Source organism: Choristoneura fumiferana, chromosome Z (genome assembly GCF_025370935.1).
Source record: "Choristoneura fumiferana chromosome Z, NRCan_CFum_1, whole genome shotgun sequence".
Taxonomy (NCBI): domain Eukaryota; kingdom Metazoa; phylum Arthropoda; class Insecta; order Lepidoptera; family Tortricidae; genus Choristoneura; species Choristoneura fumiferana.
In genome coordinates this window covers 12,845,025-12,861,263 of record NC_133472.1, presented here as the reverse complement: position 1 = coordinate 12,861,263, position 16,239 = coordinate 12,845,025, and the positions used below count along the sequence as shown (strand labels likewise).

Sequence of the window (16,239 nt, the reverse complement as noted above, 5' to 3'; positions counted from 1 at the left end):
AAGCATAAGTAATATTTTGGGGTCAGCCCCCCATTTTGTACCACGCAATGACTTAAGGATATTAAAAGCTTTATGGCTTTGACTTCTAAATGCTCAGCATATTTTTTTCCAGGATAAATTGTGACAAAATATACACACCCAAAAACTTAGTATCTGTGACTATTGGCAGAGGTGTATTATTATACAATAAAGAGGGCAAAGTAGCTTTAGATTTTAGACCAAAAACGACAACTTTTAGACTTAGATGGATTAACTGCGAGATTTAAATAAGAGAGGTAATTATGGAGTTTTGTTAATGCTAAGTTTAAGTTATTTATTATTGTGTTAAAAATTTTCCAGATAAATATACAACAAGGTCATCAGCAAATTGTAAATTTTTGATATTAGGACCCATTACCAATTTAAGCGACGTATATTACAGAATGAAGATCAGAGGGGATAAAATTCCACCCTGACAAACTCCTATGGAAGATAGTCGAGGACCAAACAATCACCATCATACTTCACAAACACTTTCTACAAGATAGAAATTTTTGAATCCACTGTACAACTTTAACTGGAATACATATATTTAAAAGTTCTGTACATAAAATATCAATATTTACATTGTTAAAAGCACCAGTAATATCAAAAAACACTGAAATAAGTTGTTGTTAGTTTTGATGCTTTTCAGTATATCTAAATGAAACAAAGATATGCTTTCACGTGCTGAACGACCTCTACGAAAACCATACTGATTGTTTGGAAGCAATCCATTATGTTCTACATAATATTCAAGACGCTGCTTAAGTAATGTTCAAAGACTTTTCCTGCGCATGATGTCAATGTTATAGGACGATAAGAGTCTGGATTAAACCTAGGTTTGTCAGATTTTAATATAGGAATGATGCAATCAGTTGTCCATTCAGGTGGTATGTCGTTTTTTGTCCAAAGTGCATTGTAAATATTTAGTAAAAATAATCAGACAACTCTCTGGCAGTTTCTTGAACATCATATATGGAATTCCATCTAAACCAAACGAAGTATCCCTACGTGAATATATGCAGATTTCAATTCTTCAAGGGTAAATAAGTTTATGAGATAATCATTGTGCGGGCTGGAAGGGGATTCAAGAGACAAACTACTTACATTTTCCACACTATCAGGAGTATATTTTTGTAAAGAATCTAGAATCCATTCATGATTACTATTAGAGTGTCGAGGAACATAAGTTTTATTGAATTTGCGCATGAAGCGCCAAATTACTGACAATGGAGTAAACCGATTAAAAAAAGTGCAAAGATCAGCCCAAGAATTTTGTCTTTCTGTTTTAATAACAAGTTTTTTCTTAGCTTGGAGTTTCTTAAATTCTAGTAATTTTCTAAAGTAAAATTTTGTTTAAAATTGATGTACGCCTGTTTGGAGTTTTGAACAGCTGTGGAACATTTATCATTCCACCATGGAAGATTAGATTTTTTCTTAGATTTTCTAACAGTACAAAAACGATTAGGACTATTTGTCATGGGACAGGGACCTTTATGATTCGGTATGGACTCTGTGACAGCACACATTAGGATAGTGAACAAATTGTAGGCCTCAAGAGGCGTGTAAGAGTCGAACTGAAAGTTATTTAACTTACACTCCACCTTCTCGGCATACATTTGCCAATTCACCATTTTAAAATTGGGGTGAGTGGGCAAATGTACTCCATTTACATTATTATTTACAAAATTATTTACATTGTTATTTAGAACCAAATTGATTATTCCAGGTAGATGATAACTACCCAGAGGATCGTCGTGGACTGACCAAGTACAAAGAGGAGCCAACGATGGAGAAACTATGGCTAGATCCAACGCATTAGGACGCCAAGTCATTGAGCCCACAGTAGTGGGCGTGCCATCATTTAAAAGTACCAGAAAATTATCATCGACAACATCTAACACAGTACGACCACGTGATGAAGTAGAACAACAACCCCATGACGTGTGATGAGCATTAAAGTCTCCTGCGATTATCATGGGTTCGGGTATAGATTTAATTAAATTTTCAAATTTTGTTTTTTCAAAAACTGGGTTGCAATTTGTAGGCTATAAAAGCTTACTATACTAATTTGTTTACTATTAACAGATATTTGTATACAAATATTTTGAAGAGAGTCATCAAAAAATGTGTTAATTTTGTTATATGCAATACTATTATGTATCAGAATACATACACCATTATGTTTGTTACCACATCATTGCGCTCTATGTTAAACCCAGGGACCTTTAGCCTCAGATGAGGCTTTAACCAGGTTTCGCAAATGATCGCAATATCTATATGTTCTTGATATAAAAAGTTTGTAAATTCGTGCGCTATTGTGGAGTATACTCTGAGCGTTCCAATGTACGATTTTGAGAGCGTTCATTATGCTTTAGATTGAGCGTTCCCTCTTATCGTACCTTGGAACGCTGCACGTATTGTTTCTGTATTTATAGGCGATTCGTTTTTATTAGCTACTAGCTTTATGATCACTTGCGTGATCATATTTAAAAATGATTGAGATTTTAGCATATTCTCTAAGTAGGTTTCGGCTGTCCTAGCCGCTAGTTGGGGAAAGACTTTTCATTAAATAGATCAGCATAGGCTGCAGTTCGGGATTTGATTTTGTTTCTTCTATTTTGGTTTTTTAATAGGACAAGACGCGGAAATTGCAATATGTTTACCCTTGCAGTTGGCGCAAACTGGATTTTGTTTGTCGGCGCCACAGGCCTTATAATTGTGATTTTCGGAACAGATAGAAGCAAACCTCATTATTTTTGCAAAATTTAGCAATATGTCCGAACTGTTGGCACTTTAAGCATTGCTTAACTGGAGGGACATATTGCGTCACCTCGTGTCTCCATGAGTCCAGGTACACGTACTCAGGCAGCTGGGTAGAGGCAAACGTTACTGCGACAGTCTGCGTGGGAAATACGCGACGCCCCCATCTGCCCTCACCCTGCGCATGAATCGCCGCACCTGGATGACGTTTCGTGAGCTGCCGATCATTGCGAAATATATTTTTTGTTAGATAAACCAACTGGGACAGATTTACGACTCCAGTAACTTCTGTGTCTGCTGCGGGGATTGAGGCGTTAAGCCCCAATTCGTCTAGGAATTTATTATGACCTAAAAACGTGTTGGCATTGTGACAAATCGAATGTTATAGCCACTTTATATATTCATAGGCCTCAGATGTAGCACTCCCGATATGGCGTATTTTCTTATGGCCTGGGACAGTTTACTTTATCGCCATCCGAAAACGGCTTGTCGGCGCATTGGTGTGTGAGGAACAAACGAAGTCTCGCCTCTGTGAATTTTCTGGATATTTACGAGAATAATTTGTTACCTTGTACGGCCTGTACTTATCTACATCGTTTTCATAATCGGAGTCCTCGGCGGAGGACCCTCTGTCTTCAGCACCTTCTTTTTTTTTCCGTTTTTTAGATTTCTCCCGTCCCATTATAGCTTATGTAATATTTACACACTTATCCGTAAGTATGTACAGATATTTACACCTAAAAACAATATATACAGAATTATTAATAATTATAAATATTTTTTTTTGGAAATTCGCGCCTTTCCCTCTCGAAGGTTCCCGCCTTTTTTCGTTACACACCACTACCACCACAAACAGCTGACCTGTGTGTTGTCATTATGACATGTAGATTTTTTTTGGAGAGCAAAAGAAGCGTCACCCATGCAGCCAGCCAAATCGAAGATAAAAAGTATTATTATTTACTTACTATTGTAATGCTTAGGTCTAAGTCTTCTTTAACTTAGTACCATAGCATTGCTTGCATTACCATACCATAGCATCTGCGGTACGAATGTCTCAACATCCTTTAGCCGGTGCCAGTGATTTTGACAGCTGATTGATCCGCAAAACAAGCTGCAGGCAGTCCAAACTAAACTAAGGTCCAACACGAATGCAAATTTCTCTGTAAAACAAACACCAGTTTAAATAAGACTCTACTCAGTTCGGACATCATAATGTTGCTGTTTGTTTGCTTCAAGTTTAGCGTATGGTTTACGTATAATTATAGTTTATTTCACTTTGTAAATAAATAACCCCACTGGTAAAAATTACCAACATTTCGTTTCGTATTAGTGAGGTTATTATAATCATACTTAAAAGTAGCCCGAGCTAGCCCTACCATTGAAACCAAGGTACTTTTAGTACTTTACCTTATTTCAGGGTTCAGTACTTCAGACTTGCACCTTACAAATACAACTTTACAAGCTATTTACTGCACCAGTGATAAGAAGAAAATGCCAGTAAGTAAACAGAATTTTATAGTAACTTATTTATCATTTGGTTTTCATATAAATTTTTGGTTAATTTTTTCCTTTTTGATAGTTATACATGTACCATATTTTTGTACATTTCTTTTAGGATATAATTATCAATCACTTTTATTATTTTGTTTCACCCTTAGCAATAAGCTAAGCTATGTTTGTGTCTATGTATAATGTATTTCATCCAACCTTTGCATATGCTTAGCATTGCACAATTACCTTTTTGTTACAACTTTGTAATACTGTAAATTTGTTCTAAAATGTTTTTGTTCAAAGGTCTCCTTAGTATCATGCCTTTTTGCCTGGAATTGAAGTAATAATGTTGACTTGTTTTTGTTGAAATGCCTTTTGGTAGCAAAAAAATATTCACCAATTAAAAAAATAACAAATAATTTGGTTTCTGGGAACTATTCAAATTTTTGGGATAAAATATCTTATTTCTGGAAAACTATGCTTTCAGCTATGTTGGTTTGGTAAAATATGCTGCCATGCGAATAGTTCTGTATACATAGAATGTTGTGACTTTACACCTTAGGTTGCAATAAGGTTGCAATAAAGATGATTCAAAATTATTGAGCATGATTATTGATGAGATTTCTGCTATCTTAGTACTAGCCCATTTTAGTTGCTAGAACCATAAAGACTAGCTATTAAAACAAAATTCTAGAATTTTGCAGAAACTCCCATGGGAATTCCCAATAATTACATAGTATTATTACATAGTAAAAGTTATTTACATAGTAAAATTCATTACTGTTGCATACAAACTTCCACAACACTTGATTTTACTCATAGCAGTTACAATTTTTTATTTTATCTAATTTTTTTTTAGCCTTTTTTATTTTACCACTTTGTCGGCTTGAATGATATGTATATTTATGCCAAATTGCAGCTTTCTAGTACTAACGGTCTCTGAGCTTAGCCGCGGACAGACAGACAGATGGACATGGCGAAACTATAAAGGTTCCTAGTTGACTATGAAACCCTAAAAGTAGCCTATTTGTTATTCCAGACAGTAATTTACATATTAAAATGTTATCTAAATCAGAGGCATTTTAGCATGGAGAAATAACAAACACACACACACACACACTCACACACATACTCACAAACTTTCCCATTTGTTATATTTATAGGATACAATACAGAAAGTAATGAAGAATAATGCTTTAGCATTATACTCTTCACTGTCACAACACAAACAAAGTGACATGCTCTGTATGTAACAGAAAAATCAGCAACAAAGCAACTTGATTTCTAATTACATTGTAGAAGGATTCATTTCGAGTTGAATGTTGGTCATCTATAGATGACCATGGTGTGTGAGGCATTTCATTGGCTGTCACGACTGGATGCCTTTGGCAGTTAAGAGGTTAATAAAATTATGAATTGCAATATAATCTATGGCAGCTGGAGGCAGCATCAGCCATCTGTAACTTCCGAAATCTACTGGTTCCTGATTAATTCACATGCCTAGGCACTTAATTCGAAGATATGCAATCAGTGCATATTTTTCTTAGAGTGAAAGATGAAGTATAGAGTAGGCGCATCTCACTTACCCAGTACAACCTACTGAAATTTACATATTAATTAATAAACATTTTTGTCAATTTATATTCTTTTGCATGTCTTTCAGGTGGATCTGAATGCAGTCAAAAACCAGTTCAAGCAGACCTGGCTAACAACAATTTTGAGTCTAATTTTGTTTGCGGGAGTCACATATTTCCTGCTCTGGGCCGAGGTGAATTTATATTATTTATTAAAAATTTTGAGTCACACACTCAGATTTCAGTTTACTTAGGTAACCGTTTTAATATTATTTGGTGATTCAATTTAGGTGACAGTTCTACTATTTTAGGAACAAATATTATTTATTAGGTTGCCGAAAACGCATTTATTAGGTGATCAATAAAATCGTACCCACTTGAAAGCCAGTATTTTTTATTATGGCTAAAACATTAAAGAAATCGTTCCAGTTCGGCAACTTCAGCATTAAAACCATCCATTCTTTACAAAAAAATAAAATGTTGATTGGATTTACCTTCATTTGATATAATCGATTGCAATTTAGCTATCTTTGAAAAAACTCGTGTGGATTTGTATAATTTTAAATATAAATAAATATTTTACCTTTATTTTTCTCAAAAACGACACGGAATACTTACGCTTAACCGAAAAAAATGTAACAAAACTAGTTTTTTTTTACCCTATTAAATACCATAACCTAACCATCAATAAGTTGGAAAACCCCCGACTTTGTCACTTCTAAGTTCAATACCTCAAAAACGGCTGAACCGATTTTGATGAAACATGTCTAAGAACTGCTGTTAAATAAAAAAAACCGCATTCAAATCGGTCCACCCGTCTAAGAGCTACGGTGCCACAGTAATACACACAGAGTCAGACAGACAGACAGACACACCATACTGACAGACAGACATACATAGGGGTCAAACTTATAAAACCCCTCTTTTTGCGTCGGGGGTTAAAAATCTTAAAAATGTCCGAATTTGATTTACTCGAGTTTGAAGTTAAGCGACTCAATTGTAGAGAAAAGATGACCTCAATTATGTCAACTCCCGAAATTGACAAGTAGAACCTTATTATTCTCTACTCACTTTCTTTTTAACCAATCCTACATACTTTTAGAGCCATACAATTCAAAGCAACCTAATGCTAGAAGAGCTGGTCTCATCCGCCGTCAGCATAGATGTTCATACCGGTGATGAAGCAGCGCGGTATGAAGGCCGAGTGGTACATATCGTGGGCCCTCTGCGCATCCTCGAGCCCATCTCAGAGCCCGACTACAATATACAAGTGCAGGCTGTGAAACTGAGAAAGAGAGTGCAGATGTACCAGTGGATAGAAGAAACAACGTAAGTGTTATTAACTTTCTATTAATTACAATAGACATAGTTTCCATGAGATGTAGGTAAACTGCGATTACATCTAACTACCAGTGTCATTGCGTCACAATGCGTCTGTTAGCGATCATGAAGCTGGTAGACGTGTCAAATTACCGGGAGCAATATTTACTGCTCCCAAAATGCATGAACGACTTGTCCCCGAATCATTTGTATTGTAGAGTTCGCGACTATCGTGCAGTATGAAGCCAATAAAGCGCATTACAATTAAATGATTTAAATTTCGTTCACGTGTTGTGTCAGTCAAATCGTGCAATTTTACGTAGAAGTATAAAACTGTCCTATTAGAAAAAAAGGTGTTATGAACTTTAGGATTTCTGTGCTTTCTAGTAAAAAATTAGTTTTTGTACCATGATTTTCACAGGGAGCAGGAAAACTTCTTAAGTGAACCAGCAGAGGAATCTCAGAAGACATATTGGTACCACAAAGATTGGAGAGACTATGTGGTGGACTCTAACTTGTTCTACATCAGGCCCGGTCATCACAATCCGACATCAATGCCGCTGTTTAGTGAAACGCATATAGCTGAAAATGTTAAGATCGGATGGTTGTTTTTAGGTAAAATAATTGCTTACGGAGATACTTTTGCTTCAGCTTCACTTCATTAAATACAGTTTGCGAGGCTTAACCTGGGCTTCGCATTTGTGTGAGATGCAAATCTGGTCACCGCCCGATTCTCGCCGTACCTACACTATCTGCGTGCACTCGCAACACAACTAATTTATTTTGCGCACTGGGCATCGACCGATCACAGACATCATTGCAAAGCTAAGCTTCTGCCACGCGCACTCTACAGTCACCAGTACCTGACACAACACAGCGTGCATTAATATCTGATACGACTTCATTTCTAGGGCTGGTACGACGTGCCAGATATTTTATCACGCTCCGCTGTGGCAGATATTAAGGTGACTGTACTTTTGATAATTATTTACCAATGATTGCTGTGGCACAATATGAAATCACAGATTAGAGAAGAGTTTATTACATTGTCTAGGCGTAGACGTAAAGCGGAAGGTCAACGATTACTACGAGATCTGGTCAGACTCGCGGCCGGAGCGCTCGGATATTAAGCTCCACTCCGGTTTCTACTATCACGGAGAGAGCGCTTTGCAGCACGAAGTCGGCGATCTCCGCATACACTTCTCTTACGCCGGACGAGAAGATGATATCGTAAGTTTGCTACTGTGATCGTAGACCCATTTTTTGCACAGACAAGATGTGAATTTTATTCCGATCTCACGCATAAAGATTGCGTAGTCATACAAACAGCTCGCTTACGGGAGATAGTAAAGTGCACAATGCTTACACTACCTGCTAAATTGAATTCGATTGAGCAGGTACAGTCCAGTTCTTATACATTTGAGCAAAATTTTATCAAAAATATGTAAACTAGACTGTTGTTAACGGCATAGAAGCAGGTTCAGATATTTTTGATTTAATTTTTGGCCAGAAGTGTATGAAATCGACTGTACACATATCCTGCTATACAATTTGTAATCTTACGAAAAAAAATATTTCTACTTTCAACCCCAAATATTAATTATTAGTTCTATAATTATCACACACAAACATCACAAACATCACACCTGTATTCCAAATGGGGTAGGCAGAACTCACGAAACGTTACCGCTTCGGAGCCACTTTTAGCAATTTTAGGTTTATAGTTGACAAAAACGGTACAATAGTATCAGGTTGCTAGTCTGTCGCCTACGGTATACCTTAACCTACAGCTTAAAACTAATTTATTTAAAATTTTTTGATTACAGTACACAGCGGTAGGCATCATTGAGGATGGTGTGCTCCAATCGTACAGCCCGGGCAACTTCCCAGGCGCGGACCCGATCTCTCTGCTACGCAAGGGATCGTTCAGCCTGCAGCAACTGCACGACCTGGAAAGTCGAGCAGCTAACGTTAACACATGGAAGTACAGGATCCTGGGTTTCGTGCAGGTGTTCGCCTCCGCTATGACGCTGCACCCCGATTGGATCACTTTGTGTGAGTTGATGTTAAAGTTTTTGAGTCTTTCCGATCTTTTTAAGTTACAGGAAAGTGACACAGGAATATAACAAGAACAACTCACGCTTGTATAAATTTTGTTGTATCTGATATATTTTGTTCATGTACCTAAATATATAGGCATTTATAGTAAACAGGTCAGGTCACATCGATATCCCGACAAATAAGTCACCTTAGTTCAAATTACAAATGAACGGATCCGCAGTACACCCCCTCAACCTGAGTTAGGTTTTAAACTTCGAAGCTGCAGTTACTAAGGCGGCTGCGTCGCACCAGTGTATTTTACTAGTCCGCCGTCGCCCTAGTTAGGCTTCAGTTTCAGAAAAACCTTAATGCAGTTGCTAAACAGAACTGTCTATGTTTTCAGTTCTACAGTGCCAGTGGATATCGAGCAGCTTGCGACGGTGTACAAGGATTTGGGTCAACCTGGTCCTTTCGTTTTCATACACTCTTTTGGTCACGTCGATTCCATGGTAAGCTATTTGGGTAAATTATAAGACACTTAGCCATTGTTTGCAACTTCGTCTGTGCATTTTTCCGGGGTACAAGTAGCCTCTTTTAATGGGAGATAAGTGTAGCTTCTATTGGTTAAAGTATTTTTGAAATCTGTTCATTAGTTGCAGAGTATGTAGGACATACAAAAAACAGTTGTAAAATGTATTTTGTTATTAAAATAATACAGTCGCCTGCATTAATATCTGCCACGGCGGAGCTTGCAAAAATATCTGGCACGTCCTACTGACCCTAGAAATAATAATAATAATAAATTTGTTGTTTTAGGAAATCAGCCCATTATGACAAAATGCAATTAAATTATATTAAATTAAACTTAACTAAAGTATTGCAAAATCAATAAGCTATTTATGAATGCTTTGTCTTGTCAAATATTGGTGTAGACTGGATATTGGTAGTGACTGTACATACGTACACATAGATATGATAAGTTGATAACTAATTAAATCTAGGTCATCTGCTAGGCATCAGTTTTTGAGAAAACTATAATATGATTACGACATGCCATCGAAGGTTCTTAACTTAGTGGTTGCATAGAACTATCAATATATAACACACATTCGATAATTAGTGATGTACCCTAGTTATTTTGTCACGTGCCACAACTAGCCCGCGTGACATTCATTCGCCATTTTATGTTCTCTACACTCTTTGTATCCTTGCATCTGCCATATTCCCTGATGTAGTTAGTATCAAAAGTAGAAGATGCTTTAAATAAATTCTTTGTAAGGTTTACCACCTTCACCGCTCCAACATTTCCAATGCATAGTCGGCATCGGAATGTCATACGAAATTACTAAAGTAGTTTTACCTTTTCAGGTTGGTGCACAAACCTACTTTTGGAGCAATAATGCTAGGCGGTGCAATGCTTCCAATATTGCACTACTCCACCCTCTTGACCAGGCGTCCTTGAAGTTATACAAAACATTGTTTGAACATTGTTATTATGCTAAACAGAAAATGGGTCCACGAGAAAATTTGATGAAACCGAATCCTAATAAAACATCTTAAAGTCTTCGAGATAGTCAGTTTAACACATAAAGATGTGTAGGTATTTAATGACAATGTAAGTACAGTCAATAAAAACCGGCCGAAATAGGGTTCCGTAGCCATTATGAAAAATTCAAGTAATATTTGTCTAAGGATTTCGTATTTTGTACGGAACATTCCAAGTTTAGGTATATTTTATACCTTAGGCTGCTATTTACTCTTAAACTACTAATAATTCTCAAGAAAAGTTAACCGTTATAGTTTTCCTTGTAAGTTTGATATACTTAAAACCATTCTGATGAGAAAAAAAGCACTCCCGCTTTACGACTATGGGAGGTACTTTAAAAAAAATTTTTTTTGATTTTTTTACTGTTATATTTTGTCGGCATCGTTTACATACATATTCGTGCAAAAAATTAAAGCTTTCTAGCATTGCTAGTCCTTGAGCAAAGCCGCGGGCGGACAGACAGTCAGACAGACATGGCGAAACTATAATGGTTCCGTTTTTGACATTTTGGCTACGGAACCCTAAAAAGAGTACTCTAAAATTGACTATAGTCAAAACAGCAAGAAAAGCTTGTGTTGTTTGCAAAAATAGAATATTGTTTTAGCTTATGCAAAGTCTTAAAAATACGTAATACAAGAAAATTCGAGTAAGTTAGTTTTAGTTCTATAATTCTTTCTATTTGTTAATTATTGTATCTATTGTGTGTTATTTATTAAATTCTAGTAGCGTAAATATTAGAAAATTCTTGAAAATCTATTATCAAGAAGACACGAGTTTACCATAGCTTAAGAGTGGTATGGGAGTAGATAGTTGAGACAGATTCATATTATTTGTATGATGATAATCGTAATCGAAACTAGGTAGGTATCATTGCGGTCGGAAAAATGCACCTATGCAGGAACATGTTTTGTACAAACCGTCACGGCCAGTGCCGCTCGTCAATTAAAACTAAGAATTGAAGATCATGAGCACAATAATATTGCTTAGTATTGAATCAATTGAATGCAAAGCATCACATGTTACTAATGTACTTATGGTAGCATTTCACTTCTCTATTCGAATGCGCGAGGGATGATTTTGACGCGCGCGACTGAGATGCAATGATTGGTGTAAAATACCAAAGGGAAATTGATCAAATACATTATTTGTAATTGTAGATGCTTTTTCTTTGAAGAAGCGCTCAATCTTTTGGCTACTTGCCTCCAATTTGTTCAGCTGGTTTTCCAGTACCTTCGTGGTACTAATATTATTTTGGCAACGTTGATTTTACATCTAGCAACTTTTGTTTAGTAGCTTGGCAAACTTGGTAGATGTCTCGGTGTGTGAATCGATCAAAGCCTACTAAAATTACGTGTAGCAAAAAGGAGTGCTGTAATTTTATCATATCATTTGCTAGTAGGACAGTAAATAAATGTCCGAGGAGATGGAATTAGAAACTACTTAGAGTAAAGTAAGTTTTGTGTGTGTACGGTACAGTAAATTATCGCGTATCTTTTGGATTTGATGGATTATTGCCAGATGGATGGAAACATTTACCTAGATGACCTGATAGCCCAGGTTAGATTATGAAGCTTGAGGTCCCGGGTTAGATCTCCGGTTGGGCCAGATATTTGTATGAAAATACGAATGTTTGTTCTCGAGTCCGTGTATCTATTGTGCTTAACTATGTTTATCCGTTATCTAGTACCCATAACACAAGCACACAAGCTTTGCTTACTTTGGGACTAGCCTAGTCCGACTAGGTCATTTGGAAACAAATGTCCCGTGATATTAATGATATTTATTTGTTTTTAATTACTTATCTATCAATAAATATGAACAGCACACCTAAATAGTAGTAAAACCAAAGCGTTCTTTAAATTTCAAAGAACGAAAGATGCACAGCTGTTTAGGGATTTTCGTCTTTGCTTCTTTAACGAGAGGACACCACATCGTCCAGAAATCGGAGCGCAGGAACATCTGCTGATGGAGACACGTGTAACACGACATTGATACACGGCATGAACCATGCTATTCACCGCGCAAAGGTTTGTACAGTCGCGTTCATAAACTTGTGAGCAAAAATTTGGTCAAAAATATCTGAACTCGCTTCTACGCCGTTAACAATAGAGTCGTGTTCAGATATTTTTGATCAAATTTTTTGCTCACAGGTTTATGAGCTCGACTGTACGTTGGCGTGCATTGGGTCGATTTCAGGGTAGGCAGTTGGTAGTTCGCGCAGGCCCTGTTTCTCAAAGCTTGCAAGTCTAATAATATTAGTGTTTTGTCTCGTAAATTGAATGAAAAAATGAAACAAAACACTAATAATATTAGACTTATATGCTTCGAGAAACATGGGCTAGCCCTAGCGCTGCCTACCCTCTGCTGCGTACTCAAGCAAGGCATGCCATAGGTCCCACCCTGGCCGTGATCCAGTTTCTTTGACTGTACATACAAAATTATATCCTGGAAGCTTTTGACTTAGATAGTTGATTGTTAGAGTAAATAACCTAAAACACAATAATTGAATGTTGTGTAAAACCCTTATCAATAAATAATAACCATGTGAAGAAATCGACATGAATGGCAGTTGTATATTTAGAATCTAGTCAGTAGAATGTGTAATGATCATAATTAAAATAAACTAAAATTTATTATGTACAAGGGTCTTAAGGTTTTTCAATCTTTTAGTTTAGAGTACTTCTGAAGGGCTACTACGAAACTCGAAGTTCGTGTCGTGCGGTCCCTCTCGCTCTCGTATTAAACAGTATAAGTGTCAGAGGGACCGCACGACACGAATTTCGAGTTTCAAGTTTCGTTGTAGCCCTGCTGTTCCATGCGACGTACAGTCAAGTGCAAAATAAGTATCTATTCGAACCACTCAAAAATATATTGCATCGGAATAAGAGTGTGGTACTTATTTTTGAAACTTTGAATAAGTTCATATTTTTACACTTGACTGTACGTGGATCGAAGCAATTGTTATAAAGTGTAATAATAATAACAATAGATAAAAAGTTATTAATTTTTTCAATCACTTAAATCAGTCAAATTTCATTAGGTATTATTAACTCTATGAGCCCAAGCAATTATCAACGCGCACAATTATCCTTTTATCACTGTCGTAACTCTACTAGCACGTGTATAATTAATAAAATAAAACACGACGTTTTGTATCTTGAACAACGAAAGAATGTCAAAGCAAAATCGGAGTAGATATCAAATATTCACAGGTGGATGTACAGTACTTTCATTGTAGCGTGGCGCGGGTGACAGCTGTCAATATCACAAGACTAGAGAGTCAAAGTGTCGAAACTTGAATCGATAAAACTAATAATTTAAAATCTTAATCATAATTAATGTCATCATTAATCCGATTATTACGCTAATTTTGATTAGAATATGTATTAGTGAAATTTTTGGTTGGAACATTATTTGACACTTAAGTAAGGCTAAACGGAGGTTGCAAGAATATTCGTTAAAAATACAAACTGAAATATAGATGCACAGAAAAAACAGAAAAATAAGACCATCACTGGGAATCGAACCCAGGTCCTCGGTAATCCGTACCGGTGCTATACCGCTACACCACTGATGGTCAACGGTACCGACACGAATTTCCCTATGCACCTCATATCTCAGCTTGGGTTTCTTACTTAGTCACTTAAGCAGCGACGCTAGCGACATCTATGCCGTAAGCCCTCAAACTTTTTCGGCATTCCTTTGGAACTAACCGCTCACCCGGACAAGAGATATCGTTTCTAAGCAATCAAATTAAGATTACCGAGGACCTGGGTTCGATTCCCAGTGATGGTCTTATTTTTCTGTTTTTTCTGTGCATCTATATTTCAGTTTGTATTTTCAATTTCGGTTTTACGGGATGACCGTAAAAGTAAACATTTGGAATTGAAATAAAAAATACAAAAAGATTCCAAAAAACCAATCTTAGAATATTCGTTACTTACGAATTACTAAGTACCGATATAACTCAAGATCCATTAGGTCCCATCACTAAACGATCCGAGTCTTTGGTGTTATGTTACGTTACATGCATATTACGTTTCTTCACTTTATTGTGCTTTGAATTTAATTAAGATAGCTTAAGTTTATTTCGTATAACATAGTTCTTTAGGTTCAAATATTTTACGCCAGTCATATTCAGGCTATAACTGAATACAGGTTGGGCCAAAAATTTTTGCAAATAGCAACATTGAATTTTTCGAAAACTGTCTTTTTTTAAAAGTGAGCGTTCCACGGTAAAACAAATTGCATACAAATATAGTGTGTATTAAGTACTAGTGTTTACCCGCGGCTTCGCACACGTAAATCATTAGGTCCAGCAGCTGAATTGAAATTCCGGGATTTTTTAAAATTCCCATGGGAATTCCCGTAAATTAAATTATTAATTTCATTGACGTTACATTAAAAACAATCATGGTCAAATTTCATGACTCTAAGCCCAGCGGTTGTTGTTTCGAGATTTTATCCCTATCCTGTGGGAATATCGGAATAAAAAGTAGACTATGTTTTATTCCAGATGTTCAGCTATCTACGTACCAAATTTCATGACTCTAAGCCCAGCGGTTATTAGTTCGAGATTTTATCCCTATCCCGTGGGAATATCGGAATAAAAAGTATTCTATGTTTTAATCCAGGTTAAAAACTAACTTTCTGCCAAATTTCATCCAAATCAATCCAGCCGTTTCAGCGTGAAGAAGTAACAAACAAACTCATTCACTCACTCACTGGAGGATAGGATAACAAAGATATTGTACCTACGATTGTATGGATTCGCTTTGTGTATGAGTCAGACTGAAACTTAACCTGTTTATAAATATGTAGGCGTGTCAATATTAAAATTTGGATCTAACTTTGTATTTTGTAGTAAATAGTTTATTTTCACTGTTTTTTTGTAATTGCAATTGTATTGTTACTTAATTATCATATAATTCTAGTTAATTTACTAATGTTATCGCCAGATGACAAGCAAAACTCACAAAAAATTCTGTCACTGCTCTTAAAAAAATCGTATCAAGTTAATATTTCATACTGAGATACGAGCTTTGTTGAAAACAAGTAGGTACCTATTTGGTACTTAGTGACTTTTGCTTATCAACCGAAGTTATAATAAGAAATAAAATACATAGTGTTTGGTGATATATATTTTTTTTGTTAACATAGGGTCCATGAATGATTTAAATCTAATCAGCGTTATATATTTAATATTGAATTAACTGCATACATACCTTACATAATAATAAATAGTAAAACATTCAGTGCTAGTGTGTTTTCCCGTCTACTTCTCGAGTAGATGTTTTGACATTCACAACCCGAAAAATATTAATGAAATTAGTACCGATCTATACAAGTATTATTAGTTATATTACTTACCTTAGTTAAACGATATTTTGCCTTAAATTTAAGTTTATGTGCGATACGATAAGTGAAGTGAGCATTAATTATAAGTATAATAGCTGGTTGTTATTTTTGAATCTCATATGTATA

At 36.0% G+C, this 16,239-nt stretch overlaps 1 protein-coding gene across 3 annotated transcripts; it reads left to right on the top strand.

Annotated features, from left to right (window-relative positions):
• The first annotated feature begins 3,747 nt into the window (after positions 1-3,747).
• Positions 3,748-13,403, top strand: LOC141427766 (transmembrane protein 43 homolog). Of its 3 annotated transcripts, none has more exons than XM_074087366.1 (9): positions 3,748-4,118; positions 4,202-4,281; positions 5,939-6,043; positions 6,952-7,178; positions 7,591-7,784; positions 8,224-8,399; positions 8,996-9,224; positions 9,613-9,718; positions 10,578-13,403. In XM_074087366.1, exons 2-9 carry the CDS (start codon positions 4,276-4,278, stop codon positions 10,669-10,671), a joined length of 1,137 nt encoding a protein of 378 aa, XP_073943467.1. In that variant the 5' UTR covers positions 3,748-4,118; positions 4,202-4,275; the 3' UTR covers positions 10,672-13,403. The 3 variants fall into 3 exon arrangements, with proteins under 3 accessions (XP_073943467.1, XP_073943461.1, XP_073943475.1); XM_074087374.1 differs by having other exon boundaries at positions 3,846-4,082; XM_074087360.1 differs by having other exon boundaries at positions 3,748-4,281.
• The last annotated feature ends 2,836 nt before the right edge of the window (positions 13,404-16,239 follow it).

Bases quoted from the DNA above. Each gene is read 5' to 3' on its own strand.
- LOC141427766 (XM_074087366.1), top strand. The intron at 7,785-8,223 runs GTAAAATAATTG...TACATTGTCTAG, and splicing joins GATCGGATGGTTGTTTTTAG to GCGTAGACGTAAAGCGGAAG. The intron at 9,719-10,577 runs GTAAGCTATTTG...TTACCTTTTCAG, and splicing joins TTGGTCACGTCGATTCCATG to GTTGGTGCACAAACCTACTT.